At 38.5% G+C, this 27221-nt stretch overlaps 1 protein-coding gene across 9 annotated transcripts in view; it reads left to right on the forward strand.

Moving 5' to 3' along the window:
• ablim2 (actin binding LIM protein family, member 2) overlaps window positions 1-27221 on the forward strand; it is a 117597-nt gene that overhangs the window by 84234 nt on the left and 6142 nt on the right. For 5 of the 9 annotated variants that reach the window (XM_071478310.1, XM_071478308.1, XM_071478311.1 and 2 more), the window contains 11 exons: window positions 1923-2000; window positions 2166-2309; window positions 3958-3990; window positions 4835-4952; window positions 6565-6855; window positions 11824-11931; window positions 14173-14226; window positions 22037-22074; window positions 22271-22379; window positions 22487-22545; window positions 25988-26048. In XM_071478310.1, the coding sequence (XP_071334411.1) occupies window positions 1923-2000; window positions 2166-2309; window positions 3958-3990; window positions 4835-4952; window positions 6565-6855; window positions 11824-11931; window positions 14173-14226; window positions 22037-22074; window positions 22271-22379; window positions 22487-22545; window positions 25988-26048 (1093 nt within the window). The remainder of the gene's footprint in view (window positions 1-1922; window positions 2001-2165; window positions 2310-3957; window positions 3991-4834; window positions 4953-6564; window positions 6856-11823; window positions 11932-14172; window positions 14227-22036; window positions 22075-22270; window positions 22380-22486; window positions 22546-25987; window positions 26049-27221) is intronic. The other 4 variants (XM_071478316.1, XM_071478318.1, XM_071478314.1 and 1 more) reach the window with 3 other exon arrangements.

Raw genomic sequence — 27221 nt, forward strand, 5'->3', positions numbered from 1 at the left:
ATGAACAAGCAGAGATGACGATGTGACGGTACCAGCATATGTAGAGGGCAACACTCACACAACTTGATCAGCCAAAATGGATATGACTTGTTTAAAGATAAATATACAAGATGACAAAGCTCAAACTATAATTATCACCTTTTTTTCATTAATTTGTTGTGACGAGAAGGTTCACTACTCTCTTCAACTTGTGTGATATAGTAATTGATATTTGCTGATCACCCATGCCTGAAAGAGCTTCACTAACAGAGCCACAGTACTCTGTGTCTGTCTATCTATCAAGTCCAACTGAATTTATTAAAAGTTATTTTCATTTTTATGCATTTTTGCTTGTTAGCTCATTTCAGTTACTCACACCCAGGCTTTAAACACTAAATAGGTTTGAACCAGCTAGGGGCTGATGTTGAAACTTGTTGTTTAGCCCTTTCTGTATCTGTGATTTCAGCATGTGTTACTTCATGACTCTCTACATGAATATTTGTGATTGTTTATGTGAACGTACATAGTGCTAAGGTTATGGGACAACTCGTTACTGTGGTTTTGACAGGCTGATGTGAGAGGTGGGTCCAACTGCTGGGCATCTCTGCCTGCCACACCTCCGCCAGTCAGGCCGGCTGTAGGGTCATCAGCCAGGAGCCACCCTTCCTTGATGTTTCACTTCTTTAATCCCGGAACATCTCTGGATGGTGGAGCTGCAGGGACGTCTCCCTACTGCTCCCTACAGCCTGCCATAAGACCCCAATTTTCCCCACACCTTATCTTTCCTCCTAAGCCAGGGCCAGAGGCTTGCTTGCTCTGCTTCCTCCGCCACATCTTTAATGGCCTGCCTTAGCTTGGAGCCTGTGATTCCAAGTGATTTCAGGAAGTACTGGGTGGCTGTTCCACTGTAGCCTTGATAGCCAGCTTCCACTCTACCTCCACTTGGAAGCACTCAGATACCAGCTCTGAGTAGTTTTCCTTTTAGAGGAAAAAGGAAAAATACAGTAAAAGGCTGACTGCCCTAGAGATGGTGGACCAAAACACTGTGTCTGGCCATAGGAGTGTTGTGGTGATCTCCTACAGAAACTTCAGCTGACGGTTGTGGTCGGCCCTCATGCTCCACTAAAGTCCAGGTGACAGCAGGGACCTCTCCCTTGGGCTGCTGTTTTGAACCTCGCCCTCTTGCCTGACAAACTGTATGAGCTGCTGAGATATTACTGGCCTGGCCTTATTTACTTCTAACCTGCGTGCCTCCAGAATTTTGGTCAGCTTGTGCAGGACCTGGTCATGGCACCATCTGTACTGGCCCTGTATCATTGCTGCCTTGCAGCCAGAGAGGATGTGCTGCAGACTAGTATTCTTAGAGTCACAAAGTTGGCAGGTCTCCTTCGAGCCATACCACATGTGCAGGTTTTGGGGGCAGGGGAGGGTTTTGTATGTAGACATAATGAGGAAGCTCAACCATGCTTGGGGAATCTTCCACATATCTGTCCATGTGATGGTTCTGTTGAACACTGTGTTCCAAATTGTCCATCTCCCTTGTTGTTGTTGGCTCACTGCTCTGATTTTATAGCATTCCTCCTCCATTCTCACCACCTCAGAGATCACCAGGTCCTTTTTTGTGGCTTTCGACCACATTTCAACCAATTACAGTTTTTATCATCTTTCAAAAAAGGGAAAAACATGAAAAACTGTGTTGTTACCAGACTATTGTTCACGTCTTTCTTTCCACTGACGAGAGATTTATGTGGTTGCTTAAAGAAAAGAAAAAACTCAAGACATTTGTTTGAAATGAAAATCTGAACTAAAACTCTGCTCACACAAAGCATGAGCTTGAGTGGATGACCAATAAATATATATTATATTTCTCTGTGTCATCTCCACATATCGGTGTCTAGTACATTCAGACAGTAATTGTGTGTGTATGTGTGTGTGTGTTTCAGGTGACCCGGACTTCTTCTGAGAGCATCACCTCAGTCCCAGCATCCAGTGCTTCCGGCTCTCCCAGCAGAGTCATCTATGTAAGACTATACCACTAGGGGGCAGCACTGGCCGCACATAATTCAGTTTTGTAGCATATGTGTTTAAAAATGATCTGTAGCAATTGTTTCATACATTTTAGTTCACCAAAGCTCTGAAATACCACTAAATTATGTATTTGACTGCTTTATTCTTTCTACTGCCAGGCCAAATTAGGAGAGGAGATGCTAGACTACAAGGACTTGGCAGCTCTTCCAAAGACCAAGGCCATCTATAACATAGACAGGCCTGACATGCTGTCCTACTCTCCATACGTCAGTTACCCATCTGAGGAGAGGCACTACGGAGAGGTAGATCAGCCTGTTACAATTCTCTGCTATATTCTTTCAAGTTCCTGTACTCTACTTGAGTTTTACTCAAGAATTTATGGGCTACTACTTTATTCTTCTACTCCACTACATTTCTTTGAAAGCTATAGTTAATGTTTACATTGCAGGTAAAAAGATTAAAACCTATGTTTAGAATTTTAGATATGATGCTTTAAATAAAATAAATTAAATTAGCCAACTGCATATAAAGTACCTAAACTTTGCCTCAACCAAATACAACATAGAAATGCAAAGATGTAATAATATATAATTTCTTAATAATGTACCTTATGCATTCTTTATATTATTATTATACAACATATAATCCTTCATTTACATACAATATAATGCATGGTCATTTTCCAGGGAGTGGTCAGTACACCATGACATCACTGTTTGGTTTGATTTCAGGTGCTACAGAGCACAATTACCCATCAGTGATGCTGGCTGTGTTCAAAGATGACAGACTTTAAAATCTGTACCTGAGGACAGAGAAACACTCCTTTTGAGTGATGTAAAGTTACTCTTTAAATAAGGTTTGCTGATAATATTTTTACATTTTGAATGGCAGACCTTTGCTTGTAATGATACATTATCATATTAGTACATTTACTTCAGTTAAGAACATGTCCTCCACTGTCCTATTCTGTTTCTTCCTCAAATTTTTCATGGCATTTGACAAATTATGGACAAATTATGACTTAATAATAACAAGCCAACCTTTATAAAGTGAGTATAAGTTGACTAATGGCTCTAATAAGTTCTTTAATAATATTATATAGATCAGCCATTTAAAAGAATGTTTGGGTTGCCAGTTTGTGAAAAATCCCTTTGGCTTTGTTTACCTCTGCTTTGTTGTTTTTAGCTACAGTTCTGGAAAAGTGCTGCAAAGAATCTTAGCCAAAATCCATTTATGCACACATGCTGTATTAATAATTAATTCATTACTGATGGCTTACTACTATGTCAACGGCTGTTAGTTATTAGAATTTGAGAAGTCTATAAATGCGGAGTTTATTTTTCATCAGTTAGCCTTATAGCCTATTAGAAACTGAGTTTCTAATAGGCTATAAGTTATTGACTTGATATTATTGACTTTATTAATGACTTAACTTTATTTTTAAAACTATAGGTGTCCATATGAATTGTGTTGAAGTCTAAAATGCATTACTTAATGACTTATTATTAACCATTAATAAAGCTAATAGTTACAACTCATGAACCATTAGGAAGAGGAAAATGGTGGGACAACAGATCAGAATATATGTGTAGAAAAGATGAGTGATGAATATGCAAATACCTATATTGCTGTAGTTTTGTGTAACCTCCCTTTTATAGCCTCTGTGTTGCCTTTTATCATTTTAGACTTTGCTGTCCCTCCATCATCCGCAACGACATGTTTGATTTTCTCTCACTTTACACATATGTTTCTTTGCAGTGCAGTCACAGTCTCATAGCCCTGAGCATGTAAATTGAATGGTATACCTTGGATCCACCTCATTCATCTCATCCATCCATTAGCAATGTCCTCACTGTGGATGTCATTACTCTTGGTTGGATGGTTTAACTCATATAATCTCACATATGAGTTTGTCCTAATCATTGGCTTTCTTCCCCTCTTCATTTGCAGTCCCCCCAGCTGCTTTCTCCTACTCCTACTGAGGTAATATTATTCCCTATGTCTCACCGTGCATGCCAGACTTGTCAAGTATTTGGTTGTGTAGGTTTTAAACTTAATATCTTTAAAATCAGGGACTTTTAGGGGAAGTAAGATATTTAGAGGTTTAATATGTGTCAGTGATCCATACAGATGTTGTCTGCTTTAATTAAAGCAGCTGACATGTTCTTGTGCTTAAAGGACTTTGAAAATAATTTCTCTCAGTTATGATAATACTGTACTTAACAACTACTACTAAGATGTGGCTACTTTACTACATTAAATAGGTAAATTGTGCACAGTTCTGCTGTGCAAAGTCACTGGTGAAGTCTTCTGTTTTACTCAAAATTAGCCAGCGTGGGGGCTTGTTTAACTGTTCTTGCCATTTACCCAGCCAGCCTCAATTATTTTTCAACACATAATTCTATTTCTATTCAACTATTCAAATAAATCTAATGCTATCCATATTGGTAGCTACTTCTGTTGGTTTAGGCAGGGAATAGTGGCATTATCTTCCTACATAGTTATCTACCTAGCAACAGAAAAGCATGTGGAGGAGATTTTTGCAGCTGTTCAAGTTGAAGAAAATAAGTGAGATTTTTTGTTCGTTTGTTGTTTTGACTCTTTAAAGATTGGTTTGTCAAAGTGTCTTGTGTTACCTTGATGTTATATTTTCCTTGATTCTTTGTATGCCTTGTACTGTATAATTAATCAATTTTATTAAGTATGTATCAGAGATGGAGTCTCTTGTCTCTTGTCTGCGTGCCTGTTCCTTAAGGAGTGAGTCAGTATGTGTTTCTCTGTATAATACACTGATTCATTTTATTATGTTTTGTGTTTGTGCATCCAGGGCGATGGGGAGAAGTCACCCCGTCAGAGAAGGCCCTCCAGCCCCAGCTCCAACAGCTCCCTAGGGGGCCACGGACGTTATACTCCTTCCCGCTCCCCCCAAAATTACAGCCGAGCAGGTATCAGCCTACACGCATATGACATGTGCAGCACAATCTTTATAATGCCAGATGTCAGAATCAAAGTTCACATTTCTGAACTACTTAAGGGTTATATTACCCAGAAACCATACAAAATTACATTCATTCTCTTTGCTTTTTTTTTTTTTTTTTTACTATTTCTTTAACTGTATTTGGGAGAAAATATGTGCTACAAACATTTCCTTCAAGTGATCATTCCCAAAACCAGAAATTAAATGCCACACTCCTCTCTGGGTGGATTAAACTCTTAACTCAGCTCAAGCCTTATATTATACTGTCAAAACTCGTTAGATGATCTAAGTAAAAGTCTGCTTTTGTATTTCCTCATAAAATGGTCACTTGGCAGCAGCTATTCATTTCTTTGTTGTAAATGTCTGTTGTAAATCTTCCCTTTCACTAGAATAAGATGATACAGTTTACTTCAAAACATAATATTAGGCCTCTCATTTCTGTTTTTTTTTTTTTTTGTTTGTTTGTTTTTTTGTTGTTTTTTTTTCTCAGATCTACAGTAAATCTGAGATGAATAATTGGTTTCACCTAGGGCATTTTTGATATACCGAGGTCATGCAAATCCCCCACAATGACTTCCCACCCTTTTTTATTGGATTTTTCATATTTTTATATATTCATTATTGTCTGTATCTTTTATTTTCCGAGATTATGGTCTAACCTCTCCTTTTTCACTATTTATAAGCAATATATAAACATGAAATAATTTGTTTTTACTACATTGTAATATAATTGTAAGCCAAAATTTGTTGTTGTTGTTGTTTTAGTATTTGTTGGTCAACAACTAGAACTTTTCCAATTAATTATTTGTAGTTGTTGTGTAAGTTAATCAGTATAAACACAGCATGACAGCTGTAATCACATGTCATGCAAACATGAACACATCCTTACACTGTGCTTTTAAGACTGTAAATATGTTCAGAATTCACTTAGACATGCCCAGCTTGAGGGTTTTCATTCTTGACCTCAACAGGTTGAGAATCAAACAGAATGTGTTTGCTCAGTTGACATAGAAAGTAAAGATGTACTTATAAGCGAATGAATACTTTATTAGTACATCTAATTAATACATGTAATTAACTAATGCTTTATATTTTGTTTTCAAATAAGACATACAATACATCTGCTTACAACTACATTATGTATGTATACTGCTCATTGATGATAACTAGGAGCGGTCAAAATACAGTGCCTCCTAAAACATGTTTATAGTTCTCAAATTAAGGTATTGTCTAGGCACAGATATCAAAAGACAGCCTTTGTTCTATACTGATGTATTTTTGCCCAAACATAGTCAGATTTGAATTTCAGAAGGTAAACTTATAGGAATGAACCTCTAAAATTGTAGAGAGTATTCTCCAGCCTAAAACTTCCAAAAAAGGGACAAATACTTAGTATTGTGATTGGTCCTTTTAGAAAATCTTCACTAAAAAGAACAGAAAACAACTAAAACCAAATACAACTCCTGTTTTTAATGCCAATTTTCAAAAAGACCTGACTATGTATACACTGTATTCATTGTATGCAGTCACAATTTCATCTAGTGACTCATCATGTTTCTGTGATCTGATTGGACATTCAGGGCCAGAGTTATACCTTGGCGATAGATACAACAGCCAGGCCTGTGACTCCAGTTCTCGTCCTTTGCCCCCAGCCCTCATGGGTGGCATTAAGTACCCTTTCACCTGGGCCAGGGACTCATCCTCCCTCCCTGTTTACTATTCTGGTGGGACTGAAGGGAGTGGAGGTGGTGATGGTGGTGGCGGCAAGTACTCACCAACACCAACAGGTGGCAGTGCAGGCTTGTCTTTACACCTAAACCCCACCACCCTGGCCATGCTGAAGCAACACAACTACATCCCTTACTTCAGAGGTATCAAAGCACACTGTGACCAAGACCTGGTCCAATACAGACAATGGATAAATTGCTGGAATCATTGCTGTTGTCAAATCTCAGACAGAAAAAAAACTCTTTTAATCTTTTAGGAAATACTAAAAACCTAATATTTGTAAGGGGATTTAAAGTGCCCCATAATTGGGGTTTTCAACATGCTACCCAACCAGAATGAGTTTTCCAATCCTTGGATTCAGGAACAGCAGCAAGGTGCCGGTCTTCTCTGTATTTGACTGAGATCAAATGTCCTTAAGAATGGATTGCTGTGATACAACCATTGAATTGAGTTCACTTGGCATGAGTTGCGGTTAAGCACCAAATTAACCATGTGTTGGAAACGCTCACTCTGGGTCTTTGGGTCTCTTGCTTCACCATAGACAAAAGGGGTAATAATTGGAAACAGAACATTTGACTCGGTGTGCTCTGCATTTGGGTCTGTAACCACTATTTAATCACTCATGAGCATTTATTTTCCCTAATTCTTGAACTAAAACCATGAAGCTGCTAATGCTAGTCATGATACCACATAAATCAACATCACAAACCAGTGCATATGTACATACCCCCAGTTGCACCCAGCAGAAAGGCTTATCCAACCATCTCCCTTTGCTTCATCTTCTCCCCATCATGATCTCCCTCACCCCTAGGGTTCAAACAGGACTCCCTCCCTGACCCTAAACCTAGGACATCCCTGCATCTCAGTTTACCTCCTACTAACGGTAAAAATACCAGAAGTCTTTCTCTTCTTTGTGTCTCCCCTCCCCTAGTGGAATGGTTAGCAGGCTTTGTGATGTTGTTGTCCGGTATCATGGTGTTGTTGGGGTTCATGGGATGGATTAAGGTACATTCCTAGGACCACTTAGTTTTCTCACTCTGCCTGCCCTATTCACTTGTGTCTGTGGACATGGTTGTTGTCGTGCATGGTTAACTTGATGTAGACTTAAGTGTGACCCAGATACATTTCGAACCTTTTGGATAAGGATTAAGGATGAGTTCATTTTTGTTCTTTTCTGCTCAGATTGTTGCCTGCCTTTGACTTCTAATCTACCCTGTTGTTTTTACTTGTTCATCATCATGTGTCAAACTTTATCCCCTCGATTATATCCCCCCCTTACTTGTTTTTGTCCTTGGTGTGAATCTTGAATAGATTTTTGGTCTTCTTCTTTGGTGTTTATTGGCAGTTGGCAAATTAGCAAATAGGTGCATTACCCCACCGTCTAGACAGGACCATCTATCTGTCTATCTAACTATCTGTCTCTCTCTCTATCTATCTATCTATCTATATATCTATCTATTTGAAAAAACATGAAATTTTAGAAAACACAACATTTCATATAACACAACATTTCTGAAAACACAACAACATTACAAGAAGAAGAGTGACATTTCAGATTACATAAATGGGGGGACAATTGGGTCTGTGTGCATTCAGGCAGTTAATTTTCAAATTTTAAACCAAAAACCAAAGAAAATACATTTTTGATGGTAGAATCAATAACACCAAGTCATAACACCAAGTAAAAAAGAAGGAAGGATGGATGGATGGATGGATGGATGGATGGATGGATGGATGCATGGATGGATGCATGGATGGATTCCATGTGGACACTGTGCCAGTCCCCCTCTTCTTGTGACTGCATTATCGTAAGTTGGCGTTGAGATAAGATGCAGCAGTGTGTCATTATACTGATACAGTTGATATTATGAAATGTGTGATCTGTAATGATTTCCTCTTCTATTGGATGTACGGGGATGGTGTTGTTTACTGACACCTCACTGACAATGGCCACTTCCTGTTTATGAGTGAACAGACCTCCATCCTCCATCCTGAGAATGTCAGGCAGTTCTTTAGAACATGATTTTGATGCTTTTGTTTAAGCATTCACTGTGTAAGCAATCAGAAAATCAGGAAATGATCATTATATTTGAGAGTAGTACACAATAGAAGCAGGAAATGATATTGAACTGTCACCAGGGACTTGTGTTGTCCTAAATTTTCCATAATCTGAAATGTTGTTGTGTTTCATGTTTTCTCATATAAATGATTCCTCCAGCACCATGAAGTTCTTATGTAGGCTCATTTTCACTTATGAAGAACCTTTGCCTATAAAAGGATGTTTTTACGATACAGAACCCCAGCAAATTTTCCTAACTTAATGTGTGCATGCACCTTGAAAAAGACTGATTAAAAGGAGGAGATAGAGAAGGAAACAGTATGAGCTTCCACTCAAAATTTTCTCTACAATGGGGAATAAGAAAGGGGGTAACAGAGGAATGAAACTGAACTGTAATTTTAGGTCTGGTTGCCAGTTGTAGTGGCATGCAACATAGCACTCCACTGGCCTCGTTCAAGCCCTAGTGGTTCCTAACATTTTTTTTTAAATAACTTAACAAGTTTTAATGAGCTATCAGGTTTGCTTATAGAGGTTACTGTTCTGACACTATTCAAATGTGTTGTCTAATGATGGAGATTGAAGGAGAGTTGAGGAAAGGATAATTAATGTGTTTATGTCTTCATCTTTCTGATTTTGTGTTAATGACCCTGAAACCAACATTTATATCTGTTTATTGAGTTGATGGTTTGTGATTAATGAATGGACTCCACCTCTTGCCACATTTGTGTTTGGATAAATTATAATGCATCTCCTCCCAAACCCCCTTAGCCTCCTACCTTTTCTCCAGGGCCCAGATGCACGAATGATGCATACACACAAAAACTATGCATATGCCATTTCCCGCACATCAGTTGGTATTTATAAACACAGAATGTGCGGTGAGACCATACGCATCTCACACATTCTTTGACCATGTGTACACATGTTTTTTTAGTGCAAGACAAGTTAACGAAAATGCAAAATAAAGAGAGGAATTTAGCATAATAGAAAATAGCCACCTTCAGGGAGCTTGCATTCATTATTTTAATAAGTTTTGCTGTTAACACAGCAAAAACAATTAGACAGTTCATAACTGGAAATAATTGTGTTTGTGATGCATTCTGTAAACCATACTATTTTGATATTTACTAATCACAATTTTGGACACCTGTCTGGTGCCTAATTTAAGACGTCTCTAGTCCTGACAGATGAAGTTCAGAGTAAAACAGGACTTTACAATTGGAGTTATTCTACTAAAGTTTATTGATGAGCTCATGTTTGTAATCAGACCAACAATCTGTGAAGTTGCACTTCCCTCTCCTTTTTCTTTTCTGTACCGTGCCTGATAACTTGTAGCACAGACACTGTTTTGTATACAAAATGATGGACTAAGGGAGTGTCTTCATCCATTTATGGCTAATTGTGGGAGTGGAAATGAGTGTGAGTGTGTGTGTGTGTGTGTGTGTGTGTGTGTGTGTGTGTGTGTGTGTGTGTGTGTGTGTGTGACCAGCACTAATAGCAGTGCTGTTGGTGTCAGTGATCTCATCCACTTGCATCCAGATCTCTGCCAATGGTTCCTCTCTGTCTGAGGCTAAAAGTGTGTGTTTAATCAGCTAACGCTCTCTCTCACACACACACACACTCTCACTGTTTCTCATCAAAGCTTTGGGTATACAGTGTTTATTACTTTTGGCCTCAAGGGTGTCAGTGACTCCATCACCTAGCTTGCTTATGACTTAACACAATGTGGACCCTGGTTGTGATTAAAGATACATCGTACATATGCATGAATTTGAATGGGAAGATGGTCTCCGACTTTTTTGAAAAACAAACTGGAAAAACATAATATAACCATTGGATATATCAAAAAATAATTATGGGCTGCGGTCAGTATAATTTCTTTGGCACCTGTAATCACATTTAAATTGTAACAGCTCATACAGTTAAATTATGAGAATGAAACCTCTCAGATAATCCCTTCAGGTCCTTTCTCAGTGAATCATTGTTCTACTGCTGGTGCTAATGCTAATGTGTTCAGTGCTACCATGTTTGCAAGAACCTAGCATCTAGCACCTGCTATTTAGAACAATAGCAGCTTATCTCTCTTTGAAAGTTGTTTCCTATCATGTTTGGGGAATCTCCAAAGTCAGCAGTCTTACAGTCTACATCCACACCGTCTGCTGTGACCGGCTAGGTGTGCCAGATGTTTCAAGAACTCTGCAAGTTCTGAATAAATCACTTCAACAACTTCCATTACTTGAGGGGCTTCAATGCAAAATAGAGCAGGTCTGACGCAGATAGATAACCTATTAACTTATTTAGATTCTCTTACCTTACCAGCACACCTCTTCTAGAGAGTTCCCATCAGAGTCAAACCTTTAAATAACCTTTGGTGCCATTGTTGATAGATTAATTTGAAACTTATTCATTTAGTGTAGGAGTAGTATGTGGTTCCATTGGCTTTATCAGATCGCAGGAGTCCTAAGAAAGGAAGGACAGAAAGCCCCTGTGGAACAAGAAAGGAAAAAGCTCAATTAATCTTGATTTGCAGTATGAATACAAACTGTTATCAGTGGTTCATGGTGCCTAAGTGTAAATAAAAATGTCACATTTTGATGCTTTGATGTTTGCTGTTTGTTACATTGTGAATGCATCATCTCTAACCCTACAATATGAATTCCAGTTTTGCCACATAAATGTCATACAGCCCATTGACTGGTCTATCTTAAAAAAAAATTAATTTGAAGATACACGTAACTCTGTGAATGACTGGTGCTCTCAATCTATATAATTATTTCTACAGGATGATTTTTGTGTCGCATTACTGAACAGGTCAGTAGAAAGGAAGGATTCACTGCAATATTCAGTTAACTTGTTCAAGACAGAACAGCAATTATCAGGGGTCATCAAGTCACGTGGCTCATCATATTAATTACACCAACATATTTGAACTTTATCAATATGCCTACCATAATGCTGCCTTTTTGCCCCCCAATGCCCTTTGTTTTCTCCCAAACCCTTTCCCTTTTGCCTTTCATATCCAATGCCCATCCACCTCCATTCAAAACTGGAGGGAGTGAAAGTGGTCGAAGTACCCCCAGCTTATCAACCTATTCTGATGGCAAATCCCCCTCATCTACCTCTACATATGTGGCTGCTCCCCGGCATTTCCACATACCAGGTAAGCCATAACCACAGCACTTAGTTTGCAACCTAACTTTCAACTTTTCCAGCAGCTTTACCCATTCGATAGAGCAGACTACCATTGGTAACACAGAAGGGGACTACAAGGTAAACTACAAGATCATAAGAAATTACCAGAATTGGAAAAACCAGAAACTACTGCTGTGCACCAACAACACTACATTTTACTGCATTGCAGCAATGTTAAAACTTCAACCACTGGAGGACTTATAGTGCAAGATTTACAGCTGGTATTCAGCTACTGATTCATGTTCAACAAGAAAACTCATTTAATCTTTTACTTTTCAGTGAATTTGAACTCTGTTTCAGGTACATGCAGATAAGTCTTGTGCAGCTATGTTTGGATGTTCAGTACCAAGCTGTTTGTATTGAGCCTCATGCAAGAACACTTTCTTAAAAAAAAAAAAAAGAAAAGAACTTCATGGTGTGGAATTTTAAGTCCTGCTGTTGGCCATCAGTAGACAAAACATTAACAACATTTAGTGTCAGTGGTGGTACTAGAGGACTCAAAAAAAAAGAATAAACTGCAAAGCCATACCGTGACAGAAGAAAAGAACTAAAAGCTTTATCTGCTGACAAGATGATTTTGTGCTGTCTTTCCTGTGCCGAAAATCTCTCTCCTGAATCTTGCTCTGCCTGGATTTCTTCACCTTTCTGTGCTTGTTCCTGGCTGCAAAAGTATTAGGATTATGCCTTTGAACTGACAGTAAACATATCAAATATGCAGTATATAGGAAAAATATCTAAAAATCACTTCTATAGTTATCTTCAAAATATTTACCATCAACTGACAATGACACACTCCAGTGACAAAGCAGAATCCAACTCATCACTGGACAACACGTAAAAAAATGTCTTTTACTTTTCCCTTAATGTTTTTAAAGGGAATACTTTGTAACTACCGGTAAATGTCATTCACTATCATCTGGTCCTTTGATGATACAAAGCTTTAATGAAATATCAAGAGGAAGCTGTCTTAAATTTTTTGTTTTTGTCAATTTGTGTTTCTACCGCTTGGGAGAAAAGCAGACTTTCAGCACTGTACATGACTTGTATGACAGATCTGGACCACTGTGAATTTGCTCATAAGCTCTCTGAAATCAATCATTCATGCTACTTAAGGTTTAATCTGTTTGTATGAGTGGTTCTTGCATGAGGTGTATTGTTTTTCCTGAATAGTGCAACAGTTGACTTACTCCCTTTAGCTTATAGATTGTACTCTGTAGATCTCTTGGACTCTTTCATCCTGTGTCCCTACTGTTTGCGTATTTCTAAGCTATTTCTTTCATGATGCAGCAAAGATCTGGCATGAGACTGCATCATTCAAATTAATCCAATTTGAGTTCAATTTGCAATCCATTTGGACAGGATTTGACATTAACCAGTGTATCCGTTATTACTTTAAGTCTCTCGCACAGGAAAAGCCATTTGATCAAACATATTGTTCCCACTGACAATTACATGTCAGTCATGCAGAGGGAAAAAAACTTCCCCAGTTGGAAGCAAGTTAAGTGGAAAAAACAGCCGACAATTATCTACTTATTGTTTCGGATGCTGGCAGGCACTTAAACAACAAGAGAAAGTACCCACATGTGTTATTTTATTGTGAGTCATGTTTCTGCTGTAGATTAATGTGTGACAGTTGTTACTAAGGGCCTCTGTCAAAGGCCTGTCTGGGTCCACTGAGACAAAGATGGAATAGATCAGGCTTCGATCTGGGAAAAAAAAACACACTGTCTGCATTATCATCCAGAGGCACTTTATAGCAGAGCAGTTCATGCAACAAAGCTTGAATTAACTTTTGTTGTTGTTTATATTATTAATTGAGGTATCTTTGTTTTAATGATTTAATATGAAATTCATAAAAGACCACTAATACATATAGACTAATGCCTGGGGCCCATGTGTGGTTTCTGATATTATTCTTTGAATGTCATTGAATTGTATTGCATCAAATAACCTCCTCCAACAAAGAGCAATCCATTCATATATCTTGAATATATTGCTTGAATATGATGTTTTAGATGTGCATTAATAAAAATGACAAATGTGTTGAATCAAGCTATACTGCACCCCCTTATGCTTCTTCAAAATATCTCATCCCTCGATAACTGCTAACTCATGCTTCTTTTTCTCAATTTTCTCCCTTTCTTTCTGTCCCTCCCTCCCATGTTGGCTTCTTCCGTTTTCTTTCCTCTGCATCTATTCCCATTTTCAGAGACTATGGTCAAAGATAATATCTATAGAAAACCCCCCATCTACAAGCAGCATGGTACAGTCCACTTCCTCTTTAACACTTCCTTCTCTGGTCTGGTCTCTGCACGATGTGTTGCATGTCACTGGTCAGTCATCTTGTACTCAACCAATTCTGTGTTATTTAATCAACTTAATAGGCAAATGCAAGATTGACCATTCAGATGGATGGCAATGTTATGACAGAATGAACAAAATAACCACTGAAATTAGCAACTCAGAAGTTCTAAAGAAAGAAATCTATAATGGTACCTATGGGCCTGCTTACTTGGTGTTCAGACCAAGGTTTGGTCAGATCTTTTGTCAGATGGTCAAAATAATATGTGCACTTCTTCTTCTTATTCATATGCATGTGTGCACACACATATGCACATTACAAAACAAAGTTTACTTGAATTGAATGTGTTTGCTGATATAACACACCTAAAACTGGACTTGTATCATTTGTATCTTTTTCTCTGATTTTATTTTATTTTTTACTTAATAGAAATCATGCCATCATAGATTTTCAAGAAAATGTTACAAGAAAATAAATGTATAAAACCCCGTAGTGAGCTGCACTGTTTTAACCAATTACCTGCCACAAGCTATGTTCAAATCTCATCTGCGATTCTCTAGTTCTGAACCTTCATTTTGTTGATTTAGGCAACACAACTCAAGAGTTTCGTGATAGAGCCCCAGCAATGCTCAAACTGATCTTTAAATTATATCAAAAACCACACAATGACATCCAAGCTCACCTGAGAGCCTGCAGCTCACCTGTCTGTTTCTGTGTTGCTCAGGATGCTGCTAATCAGATTTTCAGAATAAAGCAATGTCTGACATTAACAAATAAATCAGTTGAACAAGCTGTGGCTAATTTACTTTATAAATAATATTCATGTCTCAATGACCCATATGCAATCAGGTCTCTAGATCCACTCATGGAAATTAAATAGTAAATATTTAATAGTAAACATTAAATAGTAAATATTCTCCAACTAATTTCAAAGAAAATACATGTTTGGATTAATTACAGAACCATCTGACCTCAGCTCAGAAATCAGTTCTTCTTTAAAAAAAAAAAGTACCCAGTGTCTAGAGACTCCTTGATATTTTAAACCTTTAAACCATAAATACTGACTGTTTCAGAGTCACCATCACTTGTCACCAATTCCATGTCTGCTACTGGCGTTGGTCAACAATGCATAACGCAGTTTGAAGGGATCTGAGTTGCCAGATTATAGTCAATTGCCCTCCATGTCCTTCCCTGATTTAGCATTTTGCAGAAAACATACAAATCTGGCAAGTCATAGTTACTGCATAGATCTAACCGGTAACACAGAGGTGAGTTAAAATGGCAAGCTTGTTTGATATGGGCAAATATGCTTTTAGAGACAATTCAGCAACACCTTGACGTTGGTAGGGACATGACCTTACTCTCCATAGAGGATGAAAGCCTGTACATTCCAAGAAAGTCAGTTTGAATGATACACCTGTGAGTTTTAAGACTCACCAGGCACAGGAACACTATACAATCAAGCCAGTACCCCTAGGAATGGCAATCATACCAAACAAATCTGTGTGCAAGTCCAATGCCAGCTTTCACTGCTGATGGACATGTAGTGCTATCCAACTTCAAGGATGGAGATCAGACTTTGCACTGCATTTGCAATCCAACAGTTAATGCTGTAACCACAAACTTTCCCTAAATTTAATGAAATAAGTGTTTTAATTGTTCAAAGGCATTAATATGTCTCAAATTAAGTGTTTGCTGGATCGTCAAACAACATATGCTACCACTTCCCTCAACATGTTTCCAATACCAAATTTGTAGGGACCACCAAACAATCTCTGTGATTTCCAAAACAGACATTTCCACAAACACGCTCACCTCAACTAGCAATTGGTCAGGTCTGAGGAGGTAAGAATGTATTCTTTAAGAATATTTCAATTAAATTCAATTCAATTTTATTTGTATAGCGCCAAATCATAATATACATTATCTCAAGGCACTTTACAGGGTAAGGTCAAGACCTTACTTTGTTATAGAGAAAACCCAACAGTTCCCACAAAGAGCAAGCACTTGGCAGCGGGGGGGGGGGGGACTCCCTTTTAACAGGAAGAAACAGGGGGGTGGGGGGAAGAAAGAGGAGAAAAGAGAGACAGAGAGACCAGGAACAGCTGTATTATTATTGGTGTTATCAATAATAATGACAGATAACAGTGGTTAATAGTAATGGTGAGTGGTGGTAGATCTGGATCTCGCTGCTCCAGAGGCAGAGATACCTGCAGAATGAGGACAGAGAGAGAGATAGAGAGAGAGAGAGAGGAGAAACACAAACTACAGGAGAGAAAAAAAAAAACAAAGTTAAAGGCATGAAGTAGTCGAGAGAGAGGGAGAGAGAGAGAGAGCCCAGTGCATCATGGGAATCCCCCAGTAGTCTAACTCTATAGCAGCATAACTAAGAGATGGTTCAGGAGATACCCGAGCTAGCCCTAACTATAAGCTTTATTAGAGAGGACAGTTTTAAGCCTGATCTTAAAGGTAGAGAGGGTGTCTGCCTCCCTACCTAATATATGGGTTTAGACTTCTCTCTCAAATTCTTTAATCCTTCACACAACTACCTCCATCAGCTTTCATGCCTTCAAGGAGAGACTTGCAAGATTTGCAGCATCCTATTTTTATGATTGATTGCATCACTCTCCTTTATGGCCAATTTTTCACACCACCTTTGAGTATGGCCATTCAGAACACTGTTGCCTTCAGACATATTGGGATGACTCTTCATAGAAGCCAGTTAGTTTGAAATATATTGAACCCCAACAATTAGCCATAACCATTATCTTTCCCTGAACTTTACCGTAGCTGCTAGCTGCCTCCACATATTGTGGAAGGAAATTATTTTTAAAGCATAACATTCAAAAACAAAAATGAAGTCCAGGATTTTGCTGAATTGTCCTATATTAACCTGCTCTCTGGTGATAGGGTTGGCATGGCAGTTGATAAAACTATGAACAATTTAATAATTAGGGCACCAATGATTTTATCCTCTGTCTAAATGATCACAGCCGTGGTCTTAGTCAAAAGGAAGGCAGTGCTAATACTGTCTTACTTAGTACAGTCTTAAAAAGGCCTAAATTAATAGTAAATAATAAAGATAGCACTCAAAAAAAAAGTGCTTTACCCACCCCAATAGAGATGTTATAGGTTTATCTCACATCATGTTCAGGTCTTAGTTATGGACATTTTTCCACCAACAGCAAGCAAGCAAGATACAAGATATGATGATAAAATCCAACAATTTCATAACGTTGTCCTTGCTTTCCAAGTTCAAGTAGAAACATGTCATGTCATTCAGTATGCTTTAGTATGCAGTGATCACAGTTCTTTGTAGAACAAATTTTAAAGTTCTGAGGTCACATATCATTTCATTTCATGCCATCTGAAGCCACCATCCAGCATAGAGTCTAAATGTAGCTTTAAAGATTAAAACTACAATTACATGGGGCCAAATTGTTGTGCCAAATTGTTGTGCTGCTCTGTACAAATTGAAACATTCCGACATGTTGCATGTCTGGGAGCAGAGGTCAAAGCCATCAAGACAAGGCTACCTGTGACATCACTGATATGGATGTAGTCAGACATCTAATGTTCAAATTTTTTAACCTCTAGAGAACAGTGCAGCAGCACTGGTAGTTACTTAGAATTAACTAGTGGGAATAGAAAGATCTTTGATCAGGGTCTGGAGGTAACATCATGTTAAAACAGTCTTAGAAAAAAAGTCTGCATAATAATATAAACATTGCCCCAAATTTCAGTGTCTGATTTGGCACTGGAAACAGTGACACATTGATAATCTAGTTCATCTGGGACTGAAGCTGATTGGGAGTGTGGCCCTTGGGTGTTAACTTTGCTCCCCTGTTTGTGCATGTCTGCACTCATCTCACCAGATCATTTGTTGGTTTTAGTGGTGATGCTGTGACTGTGTGTACACTGTGAATGGTTGGGCACATGAATCACTTTGTATAGTGGATTTAATGTTGCACCAATCCTTGTTTCAATTCTGTGACCCTCTCTTAACCATTATTTGTGTGTCTAAATTATGGTCCTATGATTTCCAGTATATGTGCACAGGACTGAGTCACTTAAAACACACTGACACAGGAGTCCAACTTCACCTCTTTTACATAAGGAAATGTGAATCTTTATCCAATATGTCAAATGAATCAGCTGCATATGGCTGAATTTGGCCCATTGCTCATGTTATCGGATACAAGAGTTGTCACCAAAGTTATTTGGATACCTCTGTCTAGTGTACATGCTAAGGCTTTAGCATGCAGTATGTTAAGTGATCTTATGTGTGTAGAATTGTCACACAATCAGTAATTTGTGTGCACAAATAACTAATTCATGTTTTCCACTTACTTCAATTGAGCTCTAGAATTATTACCAGCCTCAACAGTGGTTCTGGTATTGTTTTTACCTTTTGAGGCTGTGTCTGTGTGTGTGTGTGTGTGTGTGTGTGTCATCATGGTAGAATGTTGACCTGGAGACCTACTCTCGCAGGAACCACCACAGAGACAGTTTTGAGTACATTATCAGGTGTTCTATGTCTGTGGACAGATTTTGTCACTGTGATAGTATCGCAACCATGAAAGATACAGTCACGAAACTTTCCCAGTGTGTAGCTGACATGAAAATGAAGACAGAGTTCGAAAATGGTGTGGTTAAACCATCAGCACTGAGTAGTTATATAATAATGTAGTAATAACTACTGAGTGCTTATGTGTGGAAATGACAACATGTTGACAGCTGCTGAAGCTGGTGTGATCCCATCTCAAATTGGTTCCTAGTTAATTCATGTGCACGAATTCACATAACACAACAAATAGGTGACATATATACAGACAGTGTGTTGAAGGTATGTCAAAGGCAGAAAGACAAAAAGTTTAAAGTTTATACTATACAGGTCCAGGTCCAAAATTTAGAGCAAAACTTCATTAAATCCAAGGGGCTTGTTCTAATTTAAATGTTTCCTTGGCCTGACACCCTAAAACTGTTTATTTAACAGGGTATTAGCCTATGCAGAAAACTGATAACTGACCAGTTTTGCTGAAACAACATCCAGTGCAGCATTACTACTGTGTGAAAAAGAGTGTTTAGGCAACACGGACAAAAGTCATGAATGCAATAACCAATGTTGATAAGAAGAAATGAAGCCAGTGCTTGTAGGCACCTGAATACTAAAAGACACTGATAGCTCTTGAAGTTACAGCAAACACTCCCGGGTGCTCCTTGCTAAACTGGCCAGAGTAGCTACAAAAACCTGCAACTTCAGTTCTGTTAAGTAATTTGAACTTTACTGTTAGCTTTAGGCTTTAGGTTTAATGCAGTTTTGTTTTGATGTCGGACAGAGATCTATAGACCCATCTTTGACATTCCTTACCAAGAGCACAATTAAGTACCTCAAGAGCTTGAAAAAAATACCAAGCACAGTTTATTCATTCCACTGGATGGTTGCATTATTCATAGTAGCAGAATAAGAAGAGCTACATGACATAAAATAACAAGGCTAAAAAGGTTAGTAGCAGCTCCTAGCAGCTCCTATGCTGGCTATACCCCACAGTGTCAGATGGAACAAACAACATACTGAAAATTTTGCTGTTGTAGGAGTGTTAGGAGTGGAGCTAAAAAAAAAAAGAAAGGCTGTGCACCTCTTTTACATAAGGAAATGTGAATCTTTATCCAATATGTCAAATAAATCAGCTGCATATGGCTGAATTTGGCCCATTGCTCATGTTATCGGATACAAGAGTTGTCACCAAAGTTATTTGGATACCTCTGTCTAGTGTACATGCTAAGGCTTTAGCATGCAGTATGTTAAGTGATCTTATGCGTGTAAAATTGTCACACAATCAGTAATTTGTGTGCACAAATAACTAATTCATGTTTTCCACTTACAGCTCCTAGCAGCTCCTATGCTGGTTATACCCCACAGTGTCAGATGGAACAAACAACAAACAACATACAAACAAAAAGAAAGAAAGACAAATCAAAATTTTACCCTGATGAAGTTGATAAACAAACAGGCCAGGTTTCAAAGTCATCCTCTGGGGTGCAAATTTTATAGTAAGTAAGAAACGTGTACATAGGGACCAATATTATTCACAGCAAATAAAATGGAGATCCGGTCATTCATTTTTAAGGTAAAGTGCCAAGAAAATATGTTTGTCAAGAAGAAGATTTTTGACCAAAGCCAGAGGGTCAAATTGTTTGCAATCATCCTCATGGGACCTTAAAAATTCAAATGTCATGGTCATTAGAGCTGTAGCTGTTGAGATATTTTTGCTATGATGACCAGTGTATAGTGTAAAGCTTTAAAAACAATGTTGATACAAATGTGAGTGGTTGCCATCCAGAATGTTTTACAGTGCTTTGCAATAGTATTCACCCCCCTTGGTATTCTTTCCATTTTGTTGCCTTACCTGGAATTTAAAAGGAATTTTGGGGGGGGTTGTATCTTTTCATTTACACAACATAACTACCACTTTGAAGATGCAAAATATTTTTTTATTGTGAAACAAGCAAGAAATAAGACAAAAAACAGAAAACCTGAGCGTGCATAATTATTCACCCCCCCAAAGTCAATACTTTGTAGAGCCACCTTTTGCAGCAATTACAGCAGCAAGTCTCAAATCTCTGGAAGACTCAAACAGGTTTCCCTCAAGAATTTCTCTATTTTTTTGCACCATCCATCTTCCAGTTTCCCAGTCCCTGCCAATGAAAAACATCCCTACAGCATGATGCTGCCACCACCATGCTCCACTGTGGTGATGGTGTTCTCAGCATGATGAGAGGTGTTAGGTTTGTTCTTGATGGCCAAAAAGTTCAATTTTAGTCTCATCTAACCTCAGCACCTTCTTCCACATGTTTGGGGAGTCTCCAGTATGCCTTTTGGCAAATTCCAAACAGGCTGCCTTATTTTTTTCTTTAAGCAATGGCTTTTTCCTGGCCATTCTTCCATGAAGCCCAGCTCTGTGCAGTGTGCAGCTTATAGTGGTCCTATGGACAGATACTCCCATCTCTGCAGTAGAGCTGCCCAGCTCCTTCAGGGATATTGTTGGCCTCTTGGTTGCTTCTGTGATTAATGCCCTCCATGCCCGGTCTGTGAGTTTTGGTGGACGACCCTCTCTTGGCAGTTTTGCTGCGGTGGCATAATCTTTCCATTTTCTAATGATGGATTTAATAGTGCTCCATGGGATGTTCAGGGTTTGGGATATTTTTTTATAACCCAACCCTGATCTGTGTGGAGAGTTCCTTGGTCTTCATAGTGTCGCTTGCTTGGTGGTAGCCCTTACTTAGTGGTGTTACACTGGTGTTGGCTCTGGGGGCTTTCAGAACAGGTGTATGTATAATGAGAGCATTTGACACTTAGATTGCCCATAGGTGGATCTTATTTAACTAATTATGTGGCTTCTGAAGGTCATGGTTGGGGCATCAAAGCAATGGGGGGTGAATACTTGTGCACGCACCACTTTTCAGTTTTATATTTTTTTGAATTATTTAAAATAAGTTTTTTTCCCACTTAACTTTGTTAATCTGGAGTATTTTGTGTAGGTGTCATCATGGTAAAACTACTTAAAGTCAAATTGAAAATCCATTTAAATTCCAGGTCATAAGGCAACAAAATAGAAAGAATACCAAGGGGGGTGCTTCCTTGTAGATATCGTCTGCAGCTGATGATGTCATGGTCCAGTGATTTAAACTAGCATTACAGTACAGTGGAGAGAGGCAGATGATCCAGCATATTAACTGTGACATCTTGTAACATGTGACTGTTTTACAGCTTCTAGAACCTCCTGGCAGGATGGGGAGGATAGCAAGGTGGGTCTGTGTGTATGTGCATGTCTTTATCTGTCTAACCATATCTGTCTCTTTTGAAGTCATTTTCTTATACTTTACAACCACTGTACATTTACTAAGTCCATACTCTGCCATCATCTATCACTTCGTTCCATTTTTCTGTCTCTGTCTCTTTCTGTATCTCTCTCTCTCTCTATCTCTCTCTCTCTCTCTGTAGAGGACCAGTTGGATGACCTTGAAGAGTGAGATTGAAGGACAGATGGGTTCAGAAGACCTGGACCCCCGCAAGTCCACTTGCAGTCTGCCCACTGACACCTCCCAGCCAAGTGAGTAGCTAATCACAGGCTTTGTTTAATGTCAGTGATATGAATCAAATAAAATCGATCTTGAACAGTAATTAAAGTATCAAAAGAGATATTTTTCTTCCCTGCAGATTTCCCCTACAGTAAGTCTGCATCTTTACCTGGATATGGAAGGAATGGCATCTACAAGGTGACTTGCTTTAAATGGTCTATGACATTTCCTGTAACTCAATTTTACAAGTGCCTCCTCCAGTCAACACTGGAAAGGACACAAATAACCTGTAGTCCATGCTATATTTAAAACTGCTGGCAAAAAAAATGTCCAAAATGACCATGTCCTTGCTCTGTAGACACATTTGATGAAGGATTGCAGCTAGCACTAACCTCTGTGACAAATACACTTGTGCATTTCCTTAGCAATAAAAGTGTGTTTCGCCAGTTGAACATTTTAGATATGAAGCAGCAGCAGTATGAAATGTTGGGTTTGCATTAGCAGTACGCTAATACAGCTTGGGCTGTGGGTGAGTGAACAGTAAACAGTGAACAGTGAGATAAAATTATTGTCAGTAAAACTGGATTAAATGCAGCAGTCTTTCCAGAGATGGCTGGACTCCACCATCAACAATGAAAATTACTTTACAGAGGTAATTACAGGATGTAAATGTATTGAATATCTTGAAATATTGCATATCAAATTCCATAATAAAACAACAACAAACCTAAGCTCACTGTTTACAGTAGCCTAATAGGCATACATCTTTATGTGTTTACATCAAAGTTTTATCAAATCAACACACACAAATCACCACCACCACATAACCTCCCACTCTGTGCTAATCAAAGCTGGAAAACATTTAAGACCATTTAAACATTTTCTTTCATTTTAAAACTCAACCTCCTGCACCCTTTACCTCACAGTTTTGGTATCATTACACAAAGGTCAGAGGACATATCATCCCCTGATGTGACACTGCTGCTCTCCCTGTATGATTGTTGTTTGAGAGAGGACAAACAGATAAAACAGGGCAGAAAAGGAAATGGAAGCTCAGGAGCTACAACAGATTCATGGACCAAAGTATACTAAACTATTTTCACTTGCTGACATTACTGCTTAGTGTTGTTGACATGGTGAATTTGGTGTTTAGCAACAGCCCACATGCTCAGAGGCTTGGAAAAGGAGCAATTGTGATTTTGGTTGGACTTGAAGACTAAATACAAATAATACAAAGCTGTAGATAATCTTACATTTGGAGTGTTTTGAACAGTCTCCCTCAAGACAGATTAGCTCTATTTGTGACAACAGCAAACATTTTCTGACATGATGGCATGCTTTCTTCTCTCCTCATTGCCTTTTAGTCTCTTGAAACTAAGTGATGTAATGTGTAGCAGACATACCCGGCCTGCCATCAGTCACAAGCCATTAAAAGAAGTTCATAGTCAGGTCACGCAGAGTTATGGACATGAAATTAACACTTTCTTACTCTCCCCATTATCAAACTATCAAATTGATAAGAAAAGACAGAGGACCCTTCTTTCACAAACAGACCAGCTTGTTGTAGGTAACAGAGACATATATCACCAGACCATGGGTCAAATTGCCATCTCCAGAGACGAATCAACGAATGCATCCAAGATTGGAGTAAACAACCAAATTCTCCATTTCTGTAACAAAGACTCTGAATTGGTATTTGACTGTCACTGATACAGGAAATGTGACACCAAGATGGACTGTGATTATCACTAAGGTGTGAATTCTGGACTCTCTGTCTCACACACATACACAAAGGTTTCCAATTCTTCCTCTGTTCCTCTTTAGATAACAGAATCATGAATTAGGCCATAAACCATATTCCATTCCTGACTAGAAACCAGTAGTTTACTCTTTTCAGACACAGACCTAAGTAAAATTATGAAATGAGTTATCTAACTATTCTGTAATCTCTGTGATGTTTTGTGTAATAAATCAACCACTAGATCGTCAATCGTCTAGAATTGCTGAAATGTAACATGTAGATTTAAAGACAATATCTTTCATATGACCATGCTATCACAATCCTTCACACAAGGTAACAGACACTACAGACATCCACAGTGTCGTTATTATTATTACTATTATTAACAAAGGACTACTGTATAACTCACACTCATTTACTATTAGCTTTAGGAGACATTGATTATGTTGTTTGATCAGTTGATTGATATGATTGATATGATTAATTTAAGGTTTTAAAGGATGTAGGCCTAATATGAAATCTGTGTATGTATTGTCATTATTAGTGCCATTAGGTTATATATAGTGTCCTTTAATGTTTTATGGTCATGGTGGAAGATGGATGTGCGAGTTTTAGAGATGAACTCCAGATTAAGCAATTCAAAAAATTTAAGTTCTATGGAAAATTATGCACTCCTCCAATTGAAACAAAAGGAGAAGACAGGTAACACCCCTGAAATATATGCCAGCCCTCAGAGAATAACACTGTAGTGATCATATCACACATGGCTTTTTGCCATCAGGCTTTTTGCTGCTGCTTTTTGCCATCTGTGAAGTTCATGCTTCTCCTTTTGCACTTTGTTTTGTATGCGTGTTTTTTGTCTTTCTTCTGCCACATGTCCCAACTTTTTCATGGTCTACACATGTGATCTTTTATTTTTATAAGCCAAGTCAAAACTGACTGAATCAAAGTGCTGCACACAATTTTTTTAACTTTTAAATTATTTCCTCAATTTCAATTCTTGAAGATTTTGACAGTTTTAGAGTCACCTGGCCAACGTCAGTCTCCTCTAAAGTTAGGCCGAAAGTTTAGTAGTTAGAGGGTTATCTCACATCAACCTGCAACCTGCGCAGGCAGATAACACGATCTGCCCACAAATGCCTGCAGAGAAGCCCATGAAGAAATCATGAGTTCCCCAGAAAGACGGTCTGCTGGCAGACTTCACCTGAAGCTGTAACCACAGACAGACACCGGCAGAACTGTCACCTTGGTAACAGATGACACCCAGAGTCTGCTGTCAAGATTACCTCTCAGCTGCTTTTGGGTTTCAACCAAGATTCTCTAGCTACAACACAACAGTAGGCAAGATCTTCACATTCTGCTCATGACTGGGTTAATGTGAAGATAAAATAATATTCAATCATCAGATTCCATTCATAGATATAGTAGCGTATCATTTAGTTGTATGGCCATATTTGTAAATACCCACCACATATTCTTCCCCAGCTATGCTCAAATCTTCCGCTCCATTTTTCATCCTGGTAATTATTAAGCATTGCATTTACCATGTATAATGTAATAGTAGTGTAGTTAAGAAATCTCTTAAACTCAATCATTGTGCTGTTTCTTTGAAGTAGAGACTGGAGATCCATTTAATTGAGAAATCATGGCTTCTGATATTAAACTGATCAATTGAATTTATGAATTAATACATTTTTGTCTTTTTGAGACTAGAGCCTCATTTAATGAGGATTTTACATGAAAGAATGTAAGCAAATCAAGGGTAAAGGCGTGACTAAAAAGCTTTCAGGTCGACCTTAGCTTTGATTCTTGTTCTTATTCTTGTTCTTGGCAACATGAAACAGAACATCTAAAAGATGGTCTAACTGTAAGTCTGTTTATGTGTGTGTGTTCCTGCAGGCTGCTGAGATGGTGGAGGATGAAGTGGACGCAGACTCCCAGAGCTGGGGAGGAATGAGAGGTTTGAGTGAAAATTAACTGAATCTGCTCATCAGCTCTTCTACTCTTTTTACTCAGTTTGCAAGCTTTTTTCATTGTTGCGCTCTCTATCAGCTCAATGCCTCAAATACATACAATACATACTATACATACAGTCATTACAGTACATTATTGTTTTGGATCAACTCCAGTGCTTTGGATTTGAAATGAAACAGGGTCTAAGGTTATAGTTCTGACTGTAAGTGTGTTTCAGGTTGTTCACAATCATATTGGATTAACTGCATAACTCATGCAGCCTTTTTCTATTGGACAATTCAGTGATCTTAAACACAAACACAGGGCAAACTAAAAGGTTCTATGGGCAAACAGTTGAATGCCACCCACTTAACCATAATCCAGCTGATCACGTGATTCACTGCTGAAGACAGTACTGAGTAGTACTGAGTTGTCATATAATAACGTCAAAGCCCCTAATACCAGCAGGAAGTGATGCTGGCTGCTTCCCAATGGCAGATCATATGCTGATGTCTGTGGTTCGCTGACTTCAAACAGTCTGACTGCAAAGAGCTGCAGTAATGTGTTGTAAGTTGTTACTTTTTATGCCCTAAAATTAGGGAACCAAGTTATATGAACAGAGATACACTTCCTCTAGATTTAAACTAGCGCTGAAATACTTGGTTAATCTAATCTGCTGCTTTTCTCTGTCTTTTATGATAGTTCAGTGGCCCTGAGAGCTCAACGCACTGCAACTTGAAAAAGCAAATTCAAAAAACATCTTCATCAATTTGACAACACATGCTCTGCAAATATTCAAATCAAAATGGCGGGGGTTTCCAGGGGACACTAAAAAGTTATGAACCAGGCTGGGATGCAGTTGTTTCAATGATTTGAGACTTTTGAAGGCAAAGGCATTGCACAACAAGTGCATCATATTTCCATGCAAGTGTGTCCTAGGCAGGTTCATCACTTTTTCAAAGTTATTTATTCCGATATTGACAGGAAAGTCAGGGAGAGAGAGAGGATGACATAGAGCAAACAGCCATGGGTCAAACCCGTGGCTGCTGCAGTTAGGAGCAGGTGAGTCTGTTGTGAGTATTGTAGGTGTTGTCAAAATGATGATGGATGTTTTCTGAATCTGCTTGTGTTTTGTCTGTTTGCATGTGTTTTCTTAATGCACAGTCAGGGCCAGGGATAG

This window comes from Trachinotus anak, unplaced genomic scaffold (assembly GCF_046630095.1).
Source record: "Trachinotus anak isolate AG129_WGS33_773 ecotype Australia unplaced genomic scaffold, CSIRO_AGI_Tana_v1 ptg000005l, whole genome shotgun sequence".
In the NCBI taxonomy this organism is placed as follows: Eukaryota; Metazoa; Chordata; class Actinopteri; order Carangiformes; family Carangidae; genus Trachinotus; species Trachinotus anak.